This window comes from Colossoma macropomum, unplaced genomic scaffold (genome assembly GCF_904425465.1).
Source record: "Colossoma macropomum unplaced genomic scaffold, Colossoma_macropomum, whole genome shotgun sequence".
In the NCBI taxonomy this organism is placed as follows: domain Eukaryota; kingdom Metazoa; phylum Chordata; class Actinopteri; order Characiformes; family Serrasalmidae; genus Colossoma; species Colossoma macropomum.
Genome location: NW_023494786.1, coordinates 29,777,270 through 29,794,761, shown reverse-complemented (window position 1 = coordinate 29,794,761; position 17,492 = coordinate 29,777,270). Strand labels below are relative to the sequence as shown.

Here is a 17,492-nt window from a genome sequence, read left to right as displayed (position 1 = left end):
GAAATAAAGAGGCAGACAGACAGACAGTCATTAGCTGGATCAGCTGTGTTAGCGTTGAGCTGCTTTATTGTCACTGATTCTGTCTGAAGAGGTCACTTTTAAAGTACAACCATGTTAATTTATCTACAGTAAATTATTCACAAAACAAATGAAGCAAATCAACAGAATGTTCTTAATGTCCTTGTGCCATTAGCATGGATGCTAACCACATCATTTTGCTAACCACATTTTGTGTGTTTGCTAATTCTACTCTGCTTGTGACTTTGCTACTGACTAAAGCCAGTGTTAGTGAAGAACATGTAAACATGATTAAACAGAACCTCAACCACAGAATCAAACCATGTGATGCACTTTTGTCCATTTTTATATAAGCTTGCATTACTTGTTAGCTACATTAGCCTCGTAGCTCCAGTGCAGAACTAAAGAAGCGAACTTCAGACGCCACACGCCTTGGACGATCGACCACACCTGAGTAATTGCTCTAAGTGAAGGTATAAGAAGCTGAACCTGCTCAGACGCTGCACCAGTATTTGAGAAATGTTAAATAATTCAGACTCTGCGCCCCCTCTAATACCAGCAGCAATTTCCCAAAGGGACGGAAAAGGGGGGGGTGATTCCGCCAGCGTCTGCTAAAGTTTTAATTCTCTCCAGGAAATACTCCTGATACCGTGACCTTCGATGAAGAGGAACAAGCAGACAGCAGTGTAGCTGTTAAAGTGGATTAGTCTGTCTGCTGGGTGACACTAAGGACTGCGTGCTCTGCTGAATCCCACAGATGGAGGATAACACCTCACGGCAGGAGCCCAGCTGATATATCATCAGGTTGATGAAACTGGTCAATATTAAGGCATCACAGATTTATCGGTCTCCATGGAAGTCTGGCCAATAAAGCACCAATAATGTATCTTTGATTGTTATAGGCAAGGTCAACTTTTATTTGAAAGCTTATCATTGGGTTTACATGCATTTAATAATCCAATCATAATCAGATTTCTGCAGCTATCTGATTATTCAAATGGTCAGGTAAACAGCACACTCTGATCTAGAAATCCGATTAAGAAATCTGATAACAAGGCTGGATTTTAGCTCAGTAATCAGATTTCTCAGAGCATATAAACCCTTACTCTGATTTCTTTCGGATTTATCTGTCTGCGCATGTGCGGAAACAGATCGGAAGCAGTTCTATAACACTTGGAGCGACGCTGAAACCAACTACATGTCTGACGAAATGAAGGATTTAAATATTGTTCATCTTCTAGATGAATGTACTTTCATATTTTCAGGTAAAGTGGCGCAATGTTTTAAAAAACGAAAGCCGAAAAAAGTTCGGGTTTTCGTTACGTTTACGTAGCGTCTTCTTCTGTGAGTTTATTGGCTGGTTGCAAAGCAGAAATCTGATTACTGCCTGACTCATGTAGACCTGCAGTTTCCTTATTATCTGATTACTCAACTGCATGTAAACACGTTGATCGGATTACTGACAAAATCTGATTTTCTGTAGTTATCGGATTATTAAGTGCAGGTAAACACACTCGAAGTGAGAGGTCAGTTCGTCCCCTTGGAATTATAAAGTTCTATCTGTGTTCTGAGCAGTTCTGAGATATTAAGCTTAGAAGATTTTGCATTCCAGATAGCAGAACTGATCTGTGGAACACGTCTGTGTCATACATGAAAATGACTGACACCCTAAATTTATTCTAAGTGTACAAATTTTCAGAATCCTATCAAATTAGTAAACGAGTGTTTTTGAAACAGGTCAAATGCAGACAGAACTTTCTACTCCTAAGAACTCACTTTCTACTTGGAGTTATAAGGCTCTAATCTGGCAAAACATGAAAACAAGCAACGATTTTCAAGGAGCACAAACTGTTCACTCGTAATTTATTTTAGAACATATAATTAGGGTAACAGAGTTTCTACATGATCAGAAAGTTAAATTTCATGCTCAGTTTTAGGTTGGAACCATTAGTTTAAGTGTCCTTGAGGTTAGACAGAAACCAGCTGCTGTAATAAACTGACTCAGTGAGTCAGCGAAGCAGGTCAGCCTAAAGACAGTATGAGGTTTTGTTTTCTATCAGAAATGTGACTCTAATGAGCCAAAATGTCTTATTTTGGGAGAAAGAAGAAAAAAAGGTGGATGAATGAATGAAATTGATGTTTACATTGTAATTAAGACCCCATCAATTCAAACATTCACTATTTAATTACCTTTAAGGCCAAATATTTATAAAAAATTAAGACAATGAGACTTTTTAAAGAACTTTAAGAAGACAGGCAGAACTTTAGCAACATTTTCATGTTTCATAAATTTTTATATATTTATCCTGCAGTTGCTGAGCGAAACGGCCACATGACAAGGAAGCAGAACCTGATTGGTCCTTTGTGTGTATTCGAAGTGCTGATCGGCTCACAGATACAACCTTATAGAACTAAGTTAGACTTTGACTTTAGAGATAGAACCTTTTTGCTTTCTAGATAAAGAGTCCAAAACACCTTACATAATTTTAAGAAGATACAGAATAAGAATGCGAATAACACAATTTTGATAAAAATGTCAGATAGACCCTTATAACTCCAAGGGGATGAGTTATCGACCAGCTGTTTAGGGTGTAAGTTTAGAAATTACAATGACTTTACAGTTGAGAATCAGGTCAAGCATAGATTTAATAATATCATTTAGAATTGTTTATTTCTGAAGATCGGTAGAGGTGGCAGTGTTCGTGTTGGTTCGCTCCAGTAACTGCACAGTTCAATGTTTCAGCTGCAATATCACTTCAAAAACCCTAGGCCTACTATAATTTAGCTCAGAGGTCCCTAATAGGGGGACCGCAGTCCGAGTCCGGACCCTAGACGCTGTCCTATGCGGACCTGGATCTATAACCGATAACCAATGGAGAATTATTTAATTTTGACAGGGGTGGTCCTATTTTAATCAGCGTAACTTTTCTAGCCTTTACGGTAGCTTAAGCGGCCCGGGAAACTCACAGACCAATCGCGTGCGTTGTAAACATCAAACGTGATGCTACTCACCCAATCAGATCTGTGCATTACGATGAGCACTGAGACGAGTGAGTGAGTGACGCACGAACAGGGGAGGGACGAGGGGAGAAATGGCAGTCGGAGAAGAAAGTGAGCCAGAGGGAAGTTATTTCGCATGATGTGCTCTAAAAAGAGAAAACTGACAATAAATGTTGTTGAAATATCACTGAATTGTACTTTATTTGATTTGACATTCAGTTGTTGACTGTATGAGATGTTGATGTACCTACTAGGCTACTTCAGTAAACAGTATATGGCACTGAATCATAATGCAAGTTAGACCTTATGATGTTCCAGACCTTTGCTTGAGGATATTTTCGGTAACACTTTCTATGAATGTCGCATTTGTAAGCATCTATAAGCATATTTATAACGTTATAATGTATTCATAAGGCATTATAAACATGGTTATAAATATTTATAAAAAAGAATTACACTGAATTACACTTTATAGCCATGTTTATTATACATTATGAATTGTCAATATAATGCATTATAAACAGGGTTAATAACATGTTATAATGTCAGTGCCAAAGAAGTCAGTCCCAGCTTGGAGAGTGTAAAGTAAAGACAAATACCAAGCTAACGGTGGTGTACATTACCTTTCCCACATTGGGTAAAACACTGATGGCAGCACTAGTTTAAACTCTGACATTTGAAGCCTGTAATGAGCTTTATTGTGAATGTTTTAGTGTTTCAGTAAATCCTTCAGTAAATACTTCAACTTGAAGCCTCACTCTGAACACTGGAGGAGGCTTTAGTACAGTACGCTTCACTTTACTTAGAGCGGACAAATACGACTTATGAGCTCTTAATAATTTGTTATGATCAGTACTTATAATGCATTATGTTAACAATTCATAATGCATAATAAACATGGCTATAACATATAATGCATTTTTATAAATATTTCTAGCTAGGTTTATAATGTCTTATGAATGCATTATAACATGTTATGAATGTGTTTATAGATGCTTACAAAGGTGACATTCATAGAAAGTGTTACCATATTTTCTCTAACTGGACCTTATTGAATTTTAACTAAATACCCCTGATTTAGCTATTATTGTTGACATCTAATTCAGTAACCACTATGAACTCTGAATTATTTAGTAACAACACATTATTCAATAACTACCATGATTCGGTATCTATAGTAACTACTGTTAAGTAGGTAAACTCTTAACCTGAAGGCTTGTTATTTAGTATTTATTATTAATTTATGCAGTATCTACTAAAGCAATTAGCCATGAGAGGCCATGTGTTACTGCGATTTTATCATGAGAAGTGTGTTCATAACACTCCCCTGTGATAAAATCACAGTAATGCACAGCCTCAAGTGGCTTACTGCTTTTATAAAAGCGGCAGCCAATGTTAAATATGATAAAATACACAATTCATTATTAATAATGATAAACAAACAAGTATTCCTCCAAGAAAAGCAGTTCCTTTAGAGTGTGGAATCGTTGCCACGCAACCATGGAGCGCTGAATGAGGTGAACATTCGGTCACCCATGGCTGCATTTTGTGGTCATTTCATGAAATTTTTAACTTTTTGTTGTATAACAATGAACGTATGATAACACAGCACTGTTTAATGCAGAATCCTTCACTTCATAAGTACTTTTTGGTCACCAAATTACCACCGATTCTTATTTAGCACCAATCCAGCTGCGCCCCTCTTCTCACACTGGGGCTGAATCTCAAATGGCTCCCTGCTCCCTACATAGTGCACTACGTAGGAATTTAAATACTGGATCCTGCAGCCCAACAGTGCAAAATAAATTCCGAATGACTATTTCTTAGCTGTATTTCTGACTGAAACAAGAACATTGAAGCTTGTATTCCACTCAAGTTACATTTCTAGACTTTTATACTGCCGTTTTTCAGTTAATCATACAGTAAATACTTGAATTCAAGACTGTGATATTAATGATGAAGTTGTTTAGCCTAGTTCTAGTTAAGAACATAAGTTGTCAGCCCCTCAGTTTAAACAAAAAACAGGTTCTTACTTCATCAGTACACTCGGTGGTCCACGTGAGCAGCATGAGAGTCACAGATTATTCCATTAACAGCACAGGGGTCCTTTCGTGCTGTGGCGCAGTGATACAGAGTTCAGTCGCTGTGAGGCGGTCACAGGTGTGTGTATATCATGGCTTTTACAACGGCTTTGAACGCGGCTCAGCCAATCAGATTTTAGGACCGGAACTATCCGTTGTATAATATGAATTATTCAATGTCTACTATGAGTTACTCAGTGAATACTGTGCATCATGCAGCAGCTGCTAGGAAACAGCTGAGATATTCAGTTCCTGCTGTGAATTAATCAGTAACTACTGTCAATTATACAGTAACTACTGTGAAGTACTGCATAACTGTAAATTATCCTTTTTACTACTATAAATGATTCACCAAGTTCTGTAGTTATGAGTGAGAAGTTGAAGTGTGGATGCACATACAGGCCCTTGGTGTTTTAACGGAAAAAAAAAGCACCCTGTAGTCCAGGCTTTTCAGTAACGCCTCTGAACAGCGAGTGCTCAGAGTGGCAGAACGATCGGCGCTCTGAGGAAAGTGACCTCAGAGCGGAGGATGAGAAGAGGGACGGGAATGGAGTATTAAACTCTGGGGAAAGTAAGAGACTCCATGTGCTTTATTACTGTACTAATGGAGCCTTCGCAGGGATTTGTACTCTCTGAGCGTTTCTCTGCAACTTCTCTGTCCCAGAAGATGTCCTTTCCTTCCAACGCACACAGGGCTATTTCAGAAAGACAAAACAGCTACAGCAACCGTCCTTAGCACAGTCTGCATAGTAACTGCCAGCCTGTCTTAACATGCAATACTTAAACATCTTAGAGCTGAAATGTAGGATCTTGAGTTTAAGGATCATTTAAAACTTATACTTGAGGACATTTAGAATAAGAACTTTCTTCACATTAGCACCAGGGTTTGTGAACGATGATGAACAGACACTAAAATATTATACTTAATGATGTATTTTACACACACACACACACGCACATACATACACCAATCAGGCATAACATTATGTTTCTATGCTCATTGTCCATTTTATCAGCTCCACTTACTATATAGGTGCACTTTGTAGTTCTACAGTTACAGACTGTAGTCCATCTGTTTCTCTGCATACTTTGTTAGCCCCATTTTACCCTGTTCTTCAGTGGTCAGGACCCCCATGGACCCTCACAGAGCAGGTACTATTTGGGTGGTGGATCATTCTCAGCACTGCAGTAACACTGACGTGGTGGTGGTGTGTTAGTGTGTGGTGTGCTGGTACGAGTGGATCAGACACAGCAGTGCTGCTGGAGTTTTTAAACACTGTGTCCACTCACTGTCCACTCTATTAGACACTCCTACCTTGTCAGTCCACCTTGTAGATGTAAAGTCAGAGACGATAGCTCATCTGCTGCTGCACAGTTTGTGTTGGTCATCCTCTAGTCCAGAGGTCACTAATAGCCGGACTGCAGTCTATAACCGATAAACTATTGAGAACTATTTAATTTAGACAGAGTATTTCTATTTTAAACAGCGTAACTTTTCCAGTATTTAAGGTACTGAATTAGCAGCCCAGGAAAGTCACACACCAATCGTGTGCGTTATAAAAATCACGAGACGCTTCTCAATCAGATCTGTGCCGTACGATGAGCGCGGCGACTCGAGTGAGTGACGTAGTAAATGTAGTAGACCGGCTCTGCTACAAGAGTCAAAGAAAGAGAGAAGGTGGTGCTGAAGCTGTTCAGCTGTTAGGATGTGAGATTTTGTATTATAAACTGGGTAGGTTTAAATTCGGTTCGGTTCACTGTTAAGATGTGAAACTGAGTTAACAAAAATGATGAAAAAGTGCAACTCAAACTACACTTCCTATTTACTTTTTCTAAAATTAAGCACTTTCAGCTGCACATTTTTTTTTCAAAAGCTTTGTGTTTTATTTTTTAAACGCAGCCCTTGTTTTAACTTGAAGTGAGAACAGAGAATTTATTTGGAGTATCTGTTATTGTTCCAGTTCAGTGTGAAAAGTGACAAATATTGTTGAAATATTATTAAATTGTACTTTAATTGATTTGACATTCAGTTGCTGACTACTGACTTGCTGCTGATATAACTACTAGGCTACTTCAGTATTTGGTTTATGCTACTGAATCATGATTATGATGTTCCGGACCTTTGCTTGAGGAAAATTTCTTTAACTGGACCTTTTTGAATTTTAATACCCCTGCTGTAGTCCTTCATCAGCGGTCACAGGACACTGCCCACAGGACACTGTTGGCTGGATATTTTTGGTTTTCAGTCCAGCAGTGACACTGAGGTGTTTAAAAACTCCAGCAGCACTGCTGTGTCTGATCCACTCGTACCAGCACACCACACACTAACACACCACCACCACGTCAGTGTTACTGCAGTGCTGAGAATGATCCACCACCCAAATAGTACCTGCTCTGTGAGGGTCCATGGGGGTCCTGACCACTGAAGAACAGGGTAAAAGGGGGCTAACAAAGTATGCAGAGAAACAGATGGACTACAGTCTGTAACTGTAGAACTACAAAGTGCACCTATATAGTAAGTGGAGCTGATAAAATAGACAATGAGCGTAGAAACAAGGAGGTGGTCATCATGTTATGCCTGATTGGTGTATGTATATGTGTACACGTATAAAACACAACTGAACTTGAAGTTGTGTGTGAAAGGTTCTATTAAATCTGTCCCTAATCCTAACCCTAACCTCAAGGCAAAACCTCCACCCACTCCTAACCCTAATCCTAATGTGGTTGAGCACCACCAGAAATGTTGTTAATAATGCCACGACTGACCAAGTACGAGTTAAATGCAGAGGTCTAATTCCTCTGTGTGGAAGCACAGTTGGCCAATGGCTCTGAATTCTATTCTATTCTATTCTATAGGGGACCATCCAAATAAAGTGCTACTATATGCTACTGACCTCCACTAAACCTGGTACACTTTTAAGAAATAAGAGGTAAAAGCTGCTTTTAACTTTGGTTAAACATTTCATGATGAATGGTCCAAACCTTTTTTAGGTTAAAGGGGAATTCCACAGATGCCTGAAACATTCTGCATAATTAAATCATTTAGATTTTACATCATTCAGAGTGGTTTGGTGTGAAACGCTCTGTTCTAGAGAAACTTACCAAGTCAGAACTGTTCACAGTGGTGGTGATAGGAACCAGACGTCCACCTTTAAAAGCTCCCTCACATAAAGTTACTACATGCAATTGTTATGAATTCACTGCTTGACGTAAGACTTTTTTTGTACAATAGTTTTGAGAAGGCTTTGGCTTTGTTTTTTCAGATTTACCCCTATTTCGCCATCTTTAACATTACATGTAAAACTCAGAAGACTTGTGTAGGTTCACTGGTGGTTTTGGATAGTAAATAAAATGTCTATATCTGTGTTGTAGTCATGGTGACCCCTGGTTCCTATCACCACCACTGTAAAGAAATCAGTCTGTAAGTTTCTCTACAGTGAACCATTTCACACCAAACCACTCTGAATGACTCTGTATTAAAGTTAAATTATCTGCCATTGTGTAGAAATATTTAAAAATTGGTGGAATTCCCCTTTAATTTAGAATGAGAACCATATTCAACAATTTTCCATCATAGCGAAGAACCATTTAAGCAAGTGAAGAACCAGTTATGCATTCAGAAGGGTTTTTTGAGTGTTCACAAGTTCATACACAAGCACTGCCAATGATTTAACCTCTTTAACTCTGTGGAACCACCAGTGGTTCCAAAACACACAGTCATATTCTTTACTTCATAACTTTCATATTTAATAAGCTTCATTCAAAGCTTATGAATGAAGAGGGTGTCATATGAGACCTGTAACTGTCGTTTTCCCAGTCAAATAATAGGTGATGTAATTTTAAACCCTTATAATAAAAGAAGCTCAACTCACAATTTTTTTTTCTACTGAAAGTTAATCCATTTTTCCACAAATATGGACTATAAACTATAAACAGATGGCATCTCTTCAGTGATCTGCTCGGTAAAAATTACTTTTATATATAAAAGAAGATTTTTGGCTTTCAGCAGTAAATTGTGAGCATATAGCAACATGTGTGATCATAAAACACACGTTCTGTTAATCTAAGAGGAGCTTTTACAAAAATACCCCAAAACTTTAGTTATTTCATGCAGTTACTGAATAATTTGCCTTACGATTTGGGCCTGTAAATTCAGATGGAAAACCTGAAATATACCCACGAGCATAAGCTTGCATATAAATGCGAAGAGATTTTATAATAAGTGCTTTTAAGTTCATCAGATCAACGTACATCAAATTTAAGACAGCTTTTTTAGCTTCTTAAAACATTTCCATCGTAGAGGTACTAGGTTTTGTTATGACAGTCTTTGTCCAGGGATCAGCGGTGGAAGACGGTCGAGAGAGGGATACTGAGAGAAGGAGAGAGAGAGAGAGAAAGAGGCAGCGGAGAGACAGAGAGGTGAATAGAGTTAAAGGAGTTTATTCAGCATGCTACAGAGAGAGAGAGAGAGAAAAGCACACCAGCACGCAGGGACCGTACAGCATGAGCTCAGTAGAAAAGGAACTTTTAATTGTCTCACTTCCAAACTACACTGAAATTGTACATTATTCTAGAGATGTAAAAACTCAACCCATGTAGAAAATATACACAGCGCCCCCCTCTGATTCCAGAACGTAGACTCCAGAATGTGTAACTGAATCCGTTAATGCAGAGCGACCCCCCCCCACCCCCCGCTTCCCCAGACCACAGAGAGTCATCGACAAGAACTCAAGCAACATTTCCTGACGTCTTTATATAAATTGTGAATTTTCCCCCCTCGTGGTGAAAAAAAAACAAAAATCCAGAGGTGCTGAATGACACAACTTTGTACAACGCGGAGAAAAATAAGACAAAAGGCACGTTAACTTTGGTCCCAACAGTTCTTCTACACGTGAGGGTGACACTTCACAAGCACGTCACAGTGAACATCACGACACCCAGCTAAGGGCCGAGGTGCATTCAGATTCAGCTCAAAGCAAAGCCGGACGGACTTTTCTTGCAGTACTTTTATCCATTTTTATAGAGAACAGTGTGTCGTATCACATCAGAAACCACATAAGCAAGTTTATATGTGATCATTTCATAATTTTATGCAATCTGAAGCAGCTGAGGAATAAAAACTTCGGCAAAATCTGGGTGTGCAGTTTGCTGAACGCTAGCTGGTTGGAACGTAAGCCTCCTACAGCAGCTTCGCTACATTAGCCTCAACACCATTTTAAAGAATTTTGTTGGTACTTTTGCACATTTATTGTCCATTTGCGCTCCTTCAGTAACAGCAGTCCTGATTCAATCTCACAGTAATGTAATAAATCCTGGTAATACAGATCGCCACCTGTTTTTTGGCTGCTGGAAGGCTAACCGCCTTAATGGAGCTCTTGGCACAGTTCCTTTGTCCTCAAATTCAAAATAAGGGGGCTGTAATGAGACACACTGGTGGTAGGACAATCAGAAGGAGAATGAAATAGGAATCATCCAATCAAATCGCTTCCAAATAGCATTATCAGACTTCCTCTGGTAAAACTAATGTGGCTAGAATAGGGCTTTAGCTACCTGTAGCTATTTGCTAGCCACATCATCCTTGTAGCCAACTTAAAGGCCGAAACTTGGTGGTACATTTTACATTTGTGATTATTGAACTCAGTGTTAGATGCTAGTTGAGTCATTCTATGGAAACGTCCATTTTTGTGTCCCTAGTGTTTACAGATATATTACACTTGAAAAACATGTTAGGGTTACAATTTATTTAGTCTTTAAAATAAAATAAGTTATTTTAACAATTACGCCTTTTTGAGCCGTCAAATTCCGCAATATTGGGTTTTCAAATCAATCATATAGAATTCCAAGCACCACAGAAGAGCTCATCCTCACAGTCATGTGTAAAGAGTGAGGCCACATTTTGAGGTAAAAAATGCAATTTTTTGCAATTTTAACTGCAATAATCCATATATGACTATGATTAATATGAATTAAATGACAAAGAAAACAAATAAATATTATAAAATATATAATGAAAGCTGTGGTCGCCAGGAGTCGTGTCACTGGTGTTACTGCGTAACAGAAAAAAAAATCTCTAATTTTGAAACAAAAGTCACACTGATGACATCACGACTTCCTTTTACCTATTTTCTGAGGCTCTATGAAGAAAAGCACATGGTGAGTCCACTGTGTCTTTCAGTTATCATCATATGAAGCTTTTAGCTGAAGTCACTGGTGTGACCGACTTTATTCTGAGATAATTGTCAAAAATAGAACTAATTAAATTGCATATTTTAGTGGATATTCCATGATTGAAAACGTGGTTTGATGCTCTGTAGCAGCCATTTTGTAAAATGCATTTTTCATTAAAAATGTCTCTGGTGTTACCTTTCTTATGTGTAACACCAAGGAGGATCGGTAACACCAGTGACTCCTATGGACAGATAAAAAAAAGTGGACGCTTCTGTAGAATGACCCAGTTGTGTGATGATTTAGGCCATTACTTGTTAGCTACATTAGTTTTGTACTGGAGCTACGAGGCTAAAGAAGCAAACTTCAGAACCCAGATTTTGGCTGACTAACTACATTAGTGGGGAAAACAGTAAATTTTCGACCAAACAATTCCTGTAAGGGCTATTTTATAGCTAGTATTCATCGCCCCTTCTCATTTAACAATGACATTTATTTGTGTAATCTGTAATGTATATTAGAAATCTGTGGTCTGTCTGACCACAAACACCCGAAGACAGATGGTAACTTTCAGCCGCTAATGACGACTCTGAACGCACCTTGGTCAAACATATGCAATAGCAACAGTAAGCTTGTCCTCACTACTGCCAAGACCCAGCAGTTCATGCAGTTCCACTTAAAAAAAAAAAATGCAAATTAACAAACAAAACAAAAAAGCGAGGAAGGGTTGGGAGTGTTAGAACAGTAGGTGCTGCAATATATTATACACAACGCTGCCCACAGTGTGTGTGTGTGTGTGCGTGTCTGTGTGTGTGTGTGTGTGTGTGTGTGTGTGTGTGTGTACAGGGTCTCCAGCATTGAATTTTAAACTGTATTTTAAGTGCCAGATCTAAAACAAAATCCACTACAGCCCTTCCAAAAACACATAAACAAACAGAACACATCCAGGCAGGTGGCCGTTCCATTGAATCATGTCACTCATACGCAAGTGATGCATAAAAAAAAAAAGGAAAAGAAAAAAGCAAGCCAACTGGCTTTAAAATGCTCCAATACGTTTCACAGGAAAGATAAAGTACCGTCCTTAAAATCCCACAAAACAATGGATCGGTGTCAGAGGGAGAGACTTTAATAAAACACTTCTTACACGAAAATTAAAAGAACGTGCCTAAACTTCTAACGCCTGTATGAGAGGATGCAAAATAGATGACGCTGTTTTTGCGTACGTAAGGCACCTTTTTGTTGTGGGAATACAGCTGGCCCAACGCACGACGACAGAGAGGAGGAGTCTTACACACACACACAGAGAGAGAGAGAGAGAGAGAGAGAGAGAGAGAGAGAGAGAGAGAGAACGAAAAAAAATAATAGAAAAAAAAATGCAGAAAGAAGGTGAGAAAGAGAAAGAGAGAAAGGCAGGAAGAGTAAGGGAGATGGAAAAAAACGAAAAGAAAAAGAAGACAAACAGAAAAAGAGGAAAGAAAGAATAAAACGACAAGAGCAAGAACAAACAAGAGCAAGCGAAAAGAGAAAAAGAGAAAGAAAAAGCAAGAAAAAAAATGCAGAAAGAAGAGGGTGAGATAAACAGAACGAGTGAGTAAAAAGGCAAAAAGGGAGTGAGAAAGAAAAAGAAGCAAGAGAGCGAGAAAGCAAAAAAGAAAGCAAGAGAGAAAGAGAGAGAGAGAGCGAGTGAGAGACAGACAGAGAGAGAGAGAGAAGGAGAGAGAGAGAGCGAGAGAGAGACAGAGAGCGCACTGTGCCTGTGTGTTTATGATGCGGTCTTCAGGAATGACTGATACAGATGAATTTCGCTGAATGAATTATGCTCCATACTGAGTGGGGGCGGTGGGGGGGGGAGGGGTGCAGCTACAGAGCATGTTCAGATGTTCAGATATTCAGATGGTGGACTTGGAGAAGGAAACCCTGAGGCGATGGCCTCCGCCCATGTCGTAGTTGTGGAGGTCGATCAGGGCCTGGATGGCCTCCTCCACCGTCGACATCTGCAGCAGAGACATCTTACGGTCTCTGAAACAAACAAACATTATCCGTTAATTATTACTGCAACACCACCCGATCAATACAGTAGTGATACGTATCAATATAATCGTGATGCTAATGTTTGGTTCCTATTGTGCAGCACTGCTGCAGGACATCCTAGTGAAGAAGTTATCGATCTCAACTTTAGCGACCCAAAGCTCTGCATGTGTTTGTATACTCTGCGTTATGACACCCCTGACCAAGTCTAGGTCAGCACCGGTCATTTATTAGCAACTAAGAATTAGTTGAATCGGTAAGATTAAAAACACACAGACATACACAAACATACACCCACAAATGCAAAAGTTTGGAAGCCTCAGTTGAGCTACTTTTTGTTCATTTTCCAAGTAAAAAATGTGTGCACATTTGTTTATTTGCTATACGTAACATTACTAGGGGGTAAATAATAATAAAATAGAAAATAAATGTGGCCTGTGCAAAAGATATGGCACATTTTATATTTCAGTACTTTACAGTGTGGTTATTAAGAGTATTAAAGAGTAACTACAGCCTAAGACCTTTTTTTCCCATAAATAGCTGAAATGCATTCTTCTATAATAATAATAAATAATTTCTACAAAATGTGGCAGCAGCATCCAACAAAAAAACAAAACAGAGAAAACATATCAGTCCAGTTTTAAAAGAACTGCACTGGCTGCCTATATCGTTCAGGATAGACTGTAAAGTTCTGCTACTAGTTTTTAAAGCTCACAATGACCTCAAAGCACCTCTTCCATCACAGAGTGTCTGTCTGTTTATGATCTTAGATCTGGGGATACTGACCTTCTGCAAACACCTTCTGTAAAATACAGAAAACCTGGAGAGACACTCAGTTATTCTGCTTCTAAACTGTGGAACTCAATTCCACCTTAAAAAGCATCTAAAAACGTATCTCTTTAACTTAACGTTTAATCAAAACTCTACGTCTCATGGTGTTTATCTTTAAATTTGATCGGTGTCATTTTCTTATATTATTCTAAATAAACACTTATACTTTCTTGTATTACTGTTTTTGTATTACCTGTCTAGCAAAGCACTTTGAGCTGCCATCGGCATGAAAAGTGCTATATAAATAAAAATTATTATTATTATTATTAATTATTATAATATATACCAGCCTTGCTTGAAATGTGAACACATCTTTCCAAATTGTAAAAATATCATTTTATCATGGTCAGTTTCACCTCTGCAGCGCCCCTTTGGTGCAACTCTGCTACAGGCGTGGATGACGTGTCTTCCTACCAAAGTACGATGACACGTCAGTACGCAAATCAGGCAAACTGCCCCCCTGATGAAGCCCTACTCGTGCCCAGAGCCATGTAGAGAGATGGCGCTGCTCGTGCTGCCCTGATAAATATGAAACCATAGTCTAGAGTCTAGAGCGAATGTTTTTCCATACATATCGTCTCATCGCATTTAGTGCGTTATTGAGTGTTCTAGTTAGTTATTATTGGTAATTCTTAGTTATTGTATTGGTAGATATTGTAGTTTTTAGCCTTTTAGACTTGACTAGCCTTATACTGATAACATTCAATGTACGATTAGGTGACCTGACGGACCGATTAAGTGAGGATTCTTGCATGTCTCCATACAGCTATTGATGAGTGCCATGAACAGCTTGCAGAACATAAAGATTAAAGGTCACTGCAGCCACCCCTGGATGACAGATGAGGCAGTGTACGACCCCAACCTGGTCACATCTGTGAACAACCTGTTTGGTATGATAGTCTCCCTGTTATACTTCTGTGATTGGAATCAAACAATTAGCAATGCCCCTCCCAACGTGCCCCTCCCAAGTTGAGCCAGGGGTGGAGTTAGCTGAAAATAGTGGGGTGTAGTTACTCTTTAAGTGAACACTTCCATAAAAAAAGTTTAAGGTTCTTACTGAAAGAACTTGAAGGCTTTCACTGTGCCTCCAGAGTTGGAGAAGAGAAGTCTCAGGTCCTCTTCGGTCACATCCTCACTGCAAAAAAACACAAGCATTCAAATTTCTACACACGGCAAAGCTCGAGAACAGTGGCACTCACAGTGAAGCGCCAAAAAAATTAAAACCTCCACAAATCCTCCTCCATAGCCACAGTACTACATAATTAACCAAGTTCAGATTTTTAACCTGCGCCCCTGAGCTACAAAAGAGAAACTAGCAATTAATTTTCAAAGAAGGAAAAACCTTGGGAATCCAAATTTAAGCTTTATGTCTGAAGTACTCAGCACACGGTATTAGCATAATAACAAAAGCAGATGGAGGCTGTAATTCGTGCAGTTCCTGAAGAGGTACCAATGAAGTGTCAATGCCAAGTCTGACCAGTCATCTGCTACAAATGTCATAACTAACGAAATATTCTCTGAACTTTTTTTTTTTTTAATTATATTATCCATTATATTACTAGGCAAATTCCTTTCTGCAGCATTTGTTTTTCTATCACCACTCATTTAGCTGCCCACTCCCACTGCAGTGTCTGTACTCACGGGATGTTGGAAAGATGGAGGGTGGCGGACGGAGGGAAGATGTTCTGGAAGTTCTTGGAGCCGGGCTTTTTGAAGCGGTGCAGCGGAGAGTTGGCGAAGTCTTTAGTGAGGCCCTGGTCATCCAGACCTTCTCTGGGCAGCTGCACTGTCTGGTGCTTCGAAAGGGTGACACGGATTATCTTTCCGTACATCTTCTGGCCGTTCAGGTGGCTCATGGCTGGATCAAAATGAAGTGAGAAGCACTGTCAAATATTTGTGTCGACTCCGAAGGGCCCATATTTGTGGAAGCACATTCCTACCAGGCAGAGGTGAAGAGAGAAAAAACTGGCTTCTATTTTTCTCCTTCTCTGCTTCTGAGAGCAGTATGTCAATTTTTACTTGATGATAATGACTTATTTCTTAATTGACTTTGTATCAAAAATGAGTTTTGGAAAGATAACTTGATATTCAATTCAACATTGGCAGTACATATTTTTCAATATTCAAGTCAGTATTTTCAGAAAAGTCATTATTTTGAGATAAAAAGTCAATAATTTGACATACTTCAGCAATATTTCTTCCCCTCTACCTAACGGGAATGAGCTTCCATACGCATTCTACATTTTTCTTGTATTTTAATTTTCTTCTATGAAGTCCACCTCTATCATTTGTGCGAGCTTATGTACCAAAAACAATTCATTTTTACATTTTTGAACTTCTCATCTTTCCTAAACAGGCTGTTTTGGTTACCTTTAAGACTATTTTTACTGGCTGCACTGTACAGTGCATAATTAAAAAAATACTCCAGCATAAAATGTAAAATAAGCTGTTAATCCTAGGGGAGATGCGAAACAACAAATTTTAGCAACTCCTTTCAGACGTGCAAATCCTTCGGAAGGCCGTAATGAGCCAGTTGCTTCCTGACAGCCAGGAACAGCACAACGTTTAATCACTTTCCCACATCTTTCTGCCACAGACTGCCTGCTGGAACGACACTCCACATCACTTCAGTGCAAACTGGCAGGGCTAAACTGCGCTAGGCTGGTCATATACACTGTTAGAAATAAAGGTTCTGTGCAGTTACATTTTTCATTCATTAAGGTACAAACAATGTAAAATGTTCCCTCAAAGGTACAACAGTGGTTTTAAGGTCCAATCGTGAACCTTAAATAGGTTTTTCCAGGTGAAAAGTTTGTATTTGTACCTTTTCATAACCGAATGTTTTAAAACAGAACAGTAAAATAAAAGCCTGGAGACGAGACGGGGTGTGTGGAGTCAGTACAGCTTAGAACATCAATCATTTCAGTGGATTATGGTACAGTTATGTTCCCTGACTAAAGGTACTGAGATGTTGCAGGAACATTGAGGGAACCACCCCAGTGACAAGAAGGGTACTGCCCTAGTGAAAGTTTACTATCTTTATATCTGAGAGTGTATAAATGTTTTCATGATGAATTCTAAATGGGAAGTTGTTGCTGATAATTTACATATATGGACTGTACACGCTGGAAATGAATGGTTTATTTTGAAAGCTTTAACACTGTTTACATAGTCAAGCAAACTGAAAAAATTCTGAAATAAATGCCATTACTTGTTAGGGGTCAGGCATCACAGTGTTTTAACTACAGAGAGTCTGTTTGGAGTACAAATCTACCAGATATATAGAGGAACTACAGATCACACTATCACAAATATCAGGTTTCAGGTCTAGCTGCTCTTGGCTGTTATTAGGAAAGAGGAGCATTTAGG

The 17,492-nt window shown here is 38.9% G+C and overlaps 1 protein-coding gene across 2 annotated transcripts in view; it reads right to left on the bottom strand.

Moving 5' to 3' along the window:
- Positions 1 to 13,108: 13,108 nt before the first annotated feature.
- Positions 13,109 to 17,492, bottom strand: part of ptbp2b (polypyrimidine tract binding protein 2b) — a 21,788-nt gene continuing 17,404 nt past the window's right edge. For both annotated transcript variants that reach the window (XM_036565294.1, XM_036565295.1), the window contains 3 exons: positions 15,765 to 15,981; positions 15,181 to 15,258; positions 13,109 to 13,283 (listed from right to left, as the gene is read on the bottom strand). In XM_036565294.1, coding sequence (XP_036421187.1) covers positions 13,154 to 13,283; positions 15,181 to 15,258; positions 15,765 to 15,981 — 425 coding nt within the window. In that variant the 3' untranslated portion in view covers positions 13,109 to 13,153. The remainder of the gene's footprint in view (positions 13,284 to 15,180; positions 15,259 to 15,764; positions 15,982 to 17,492) is intronic.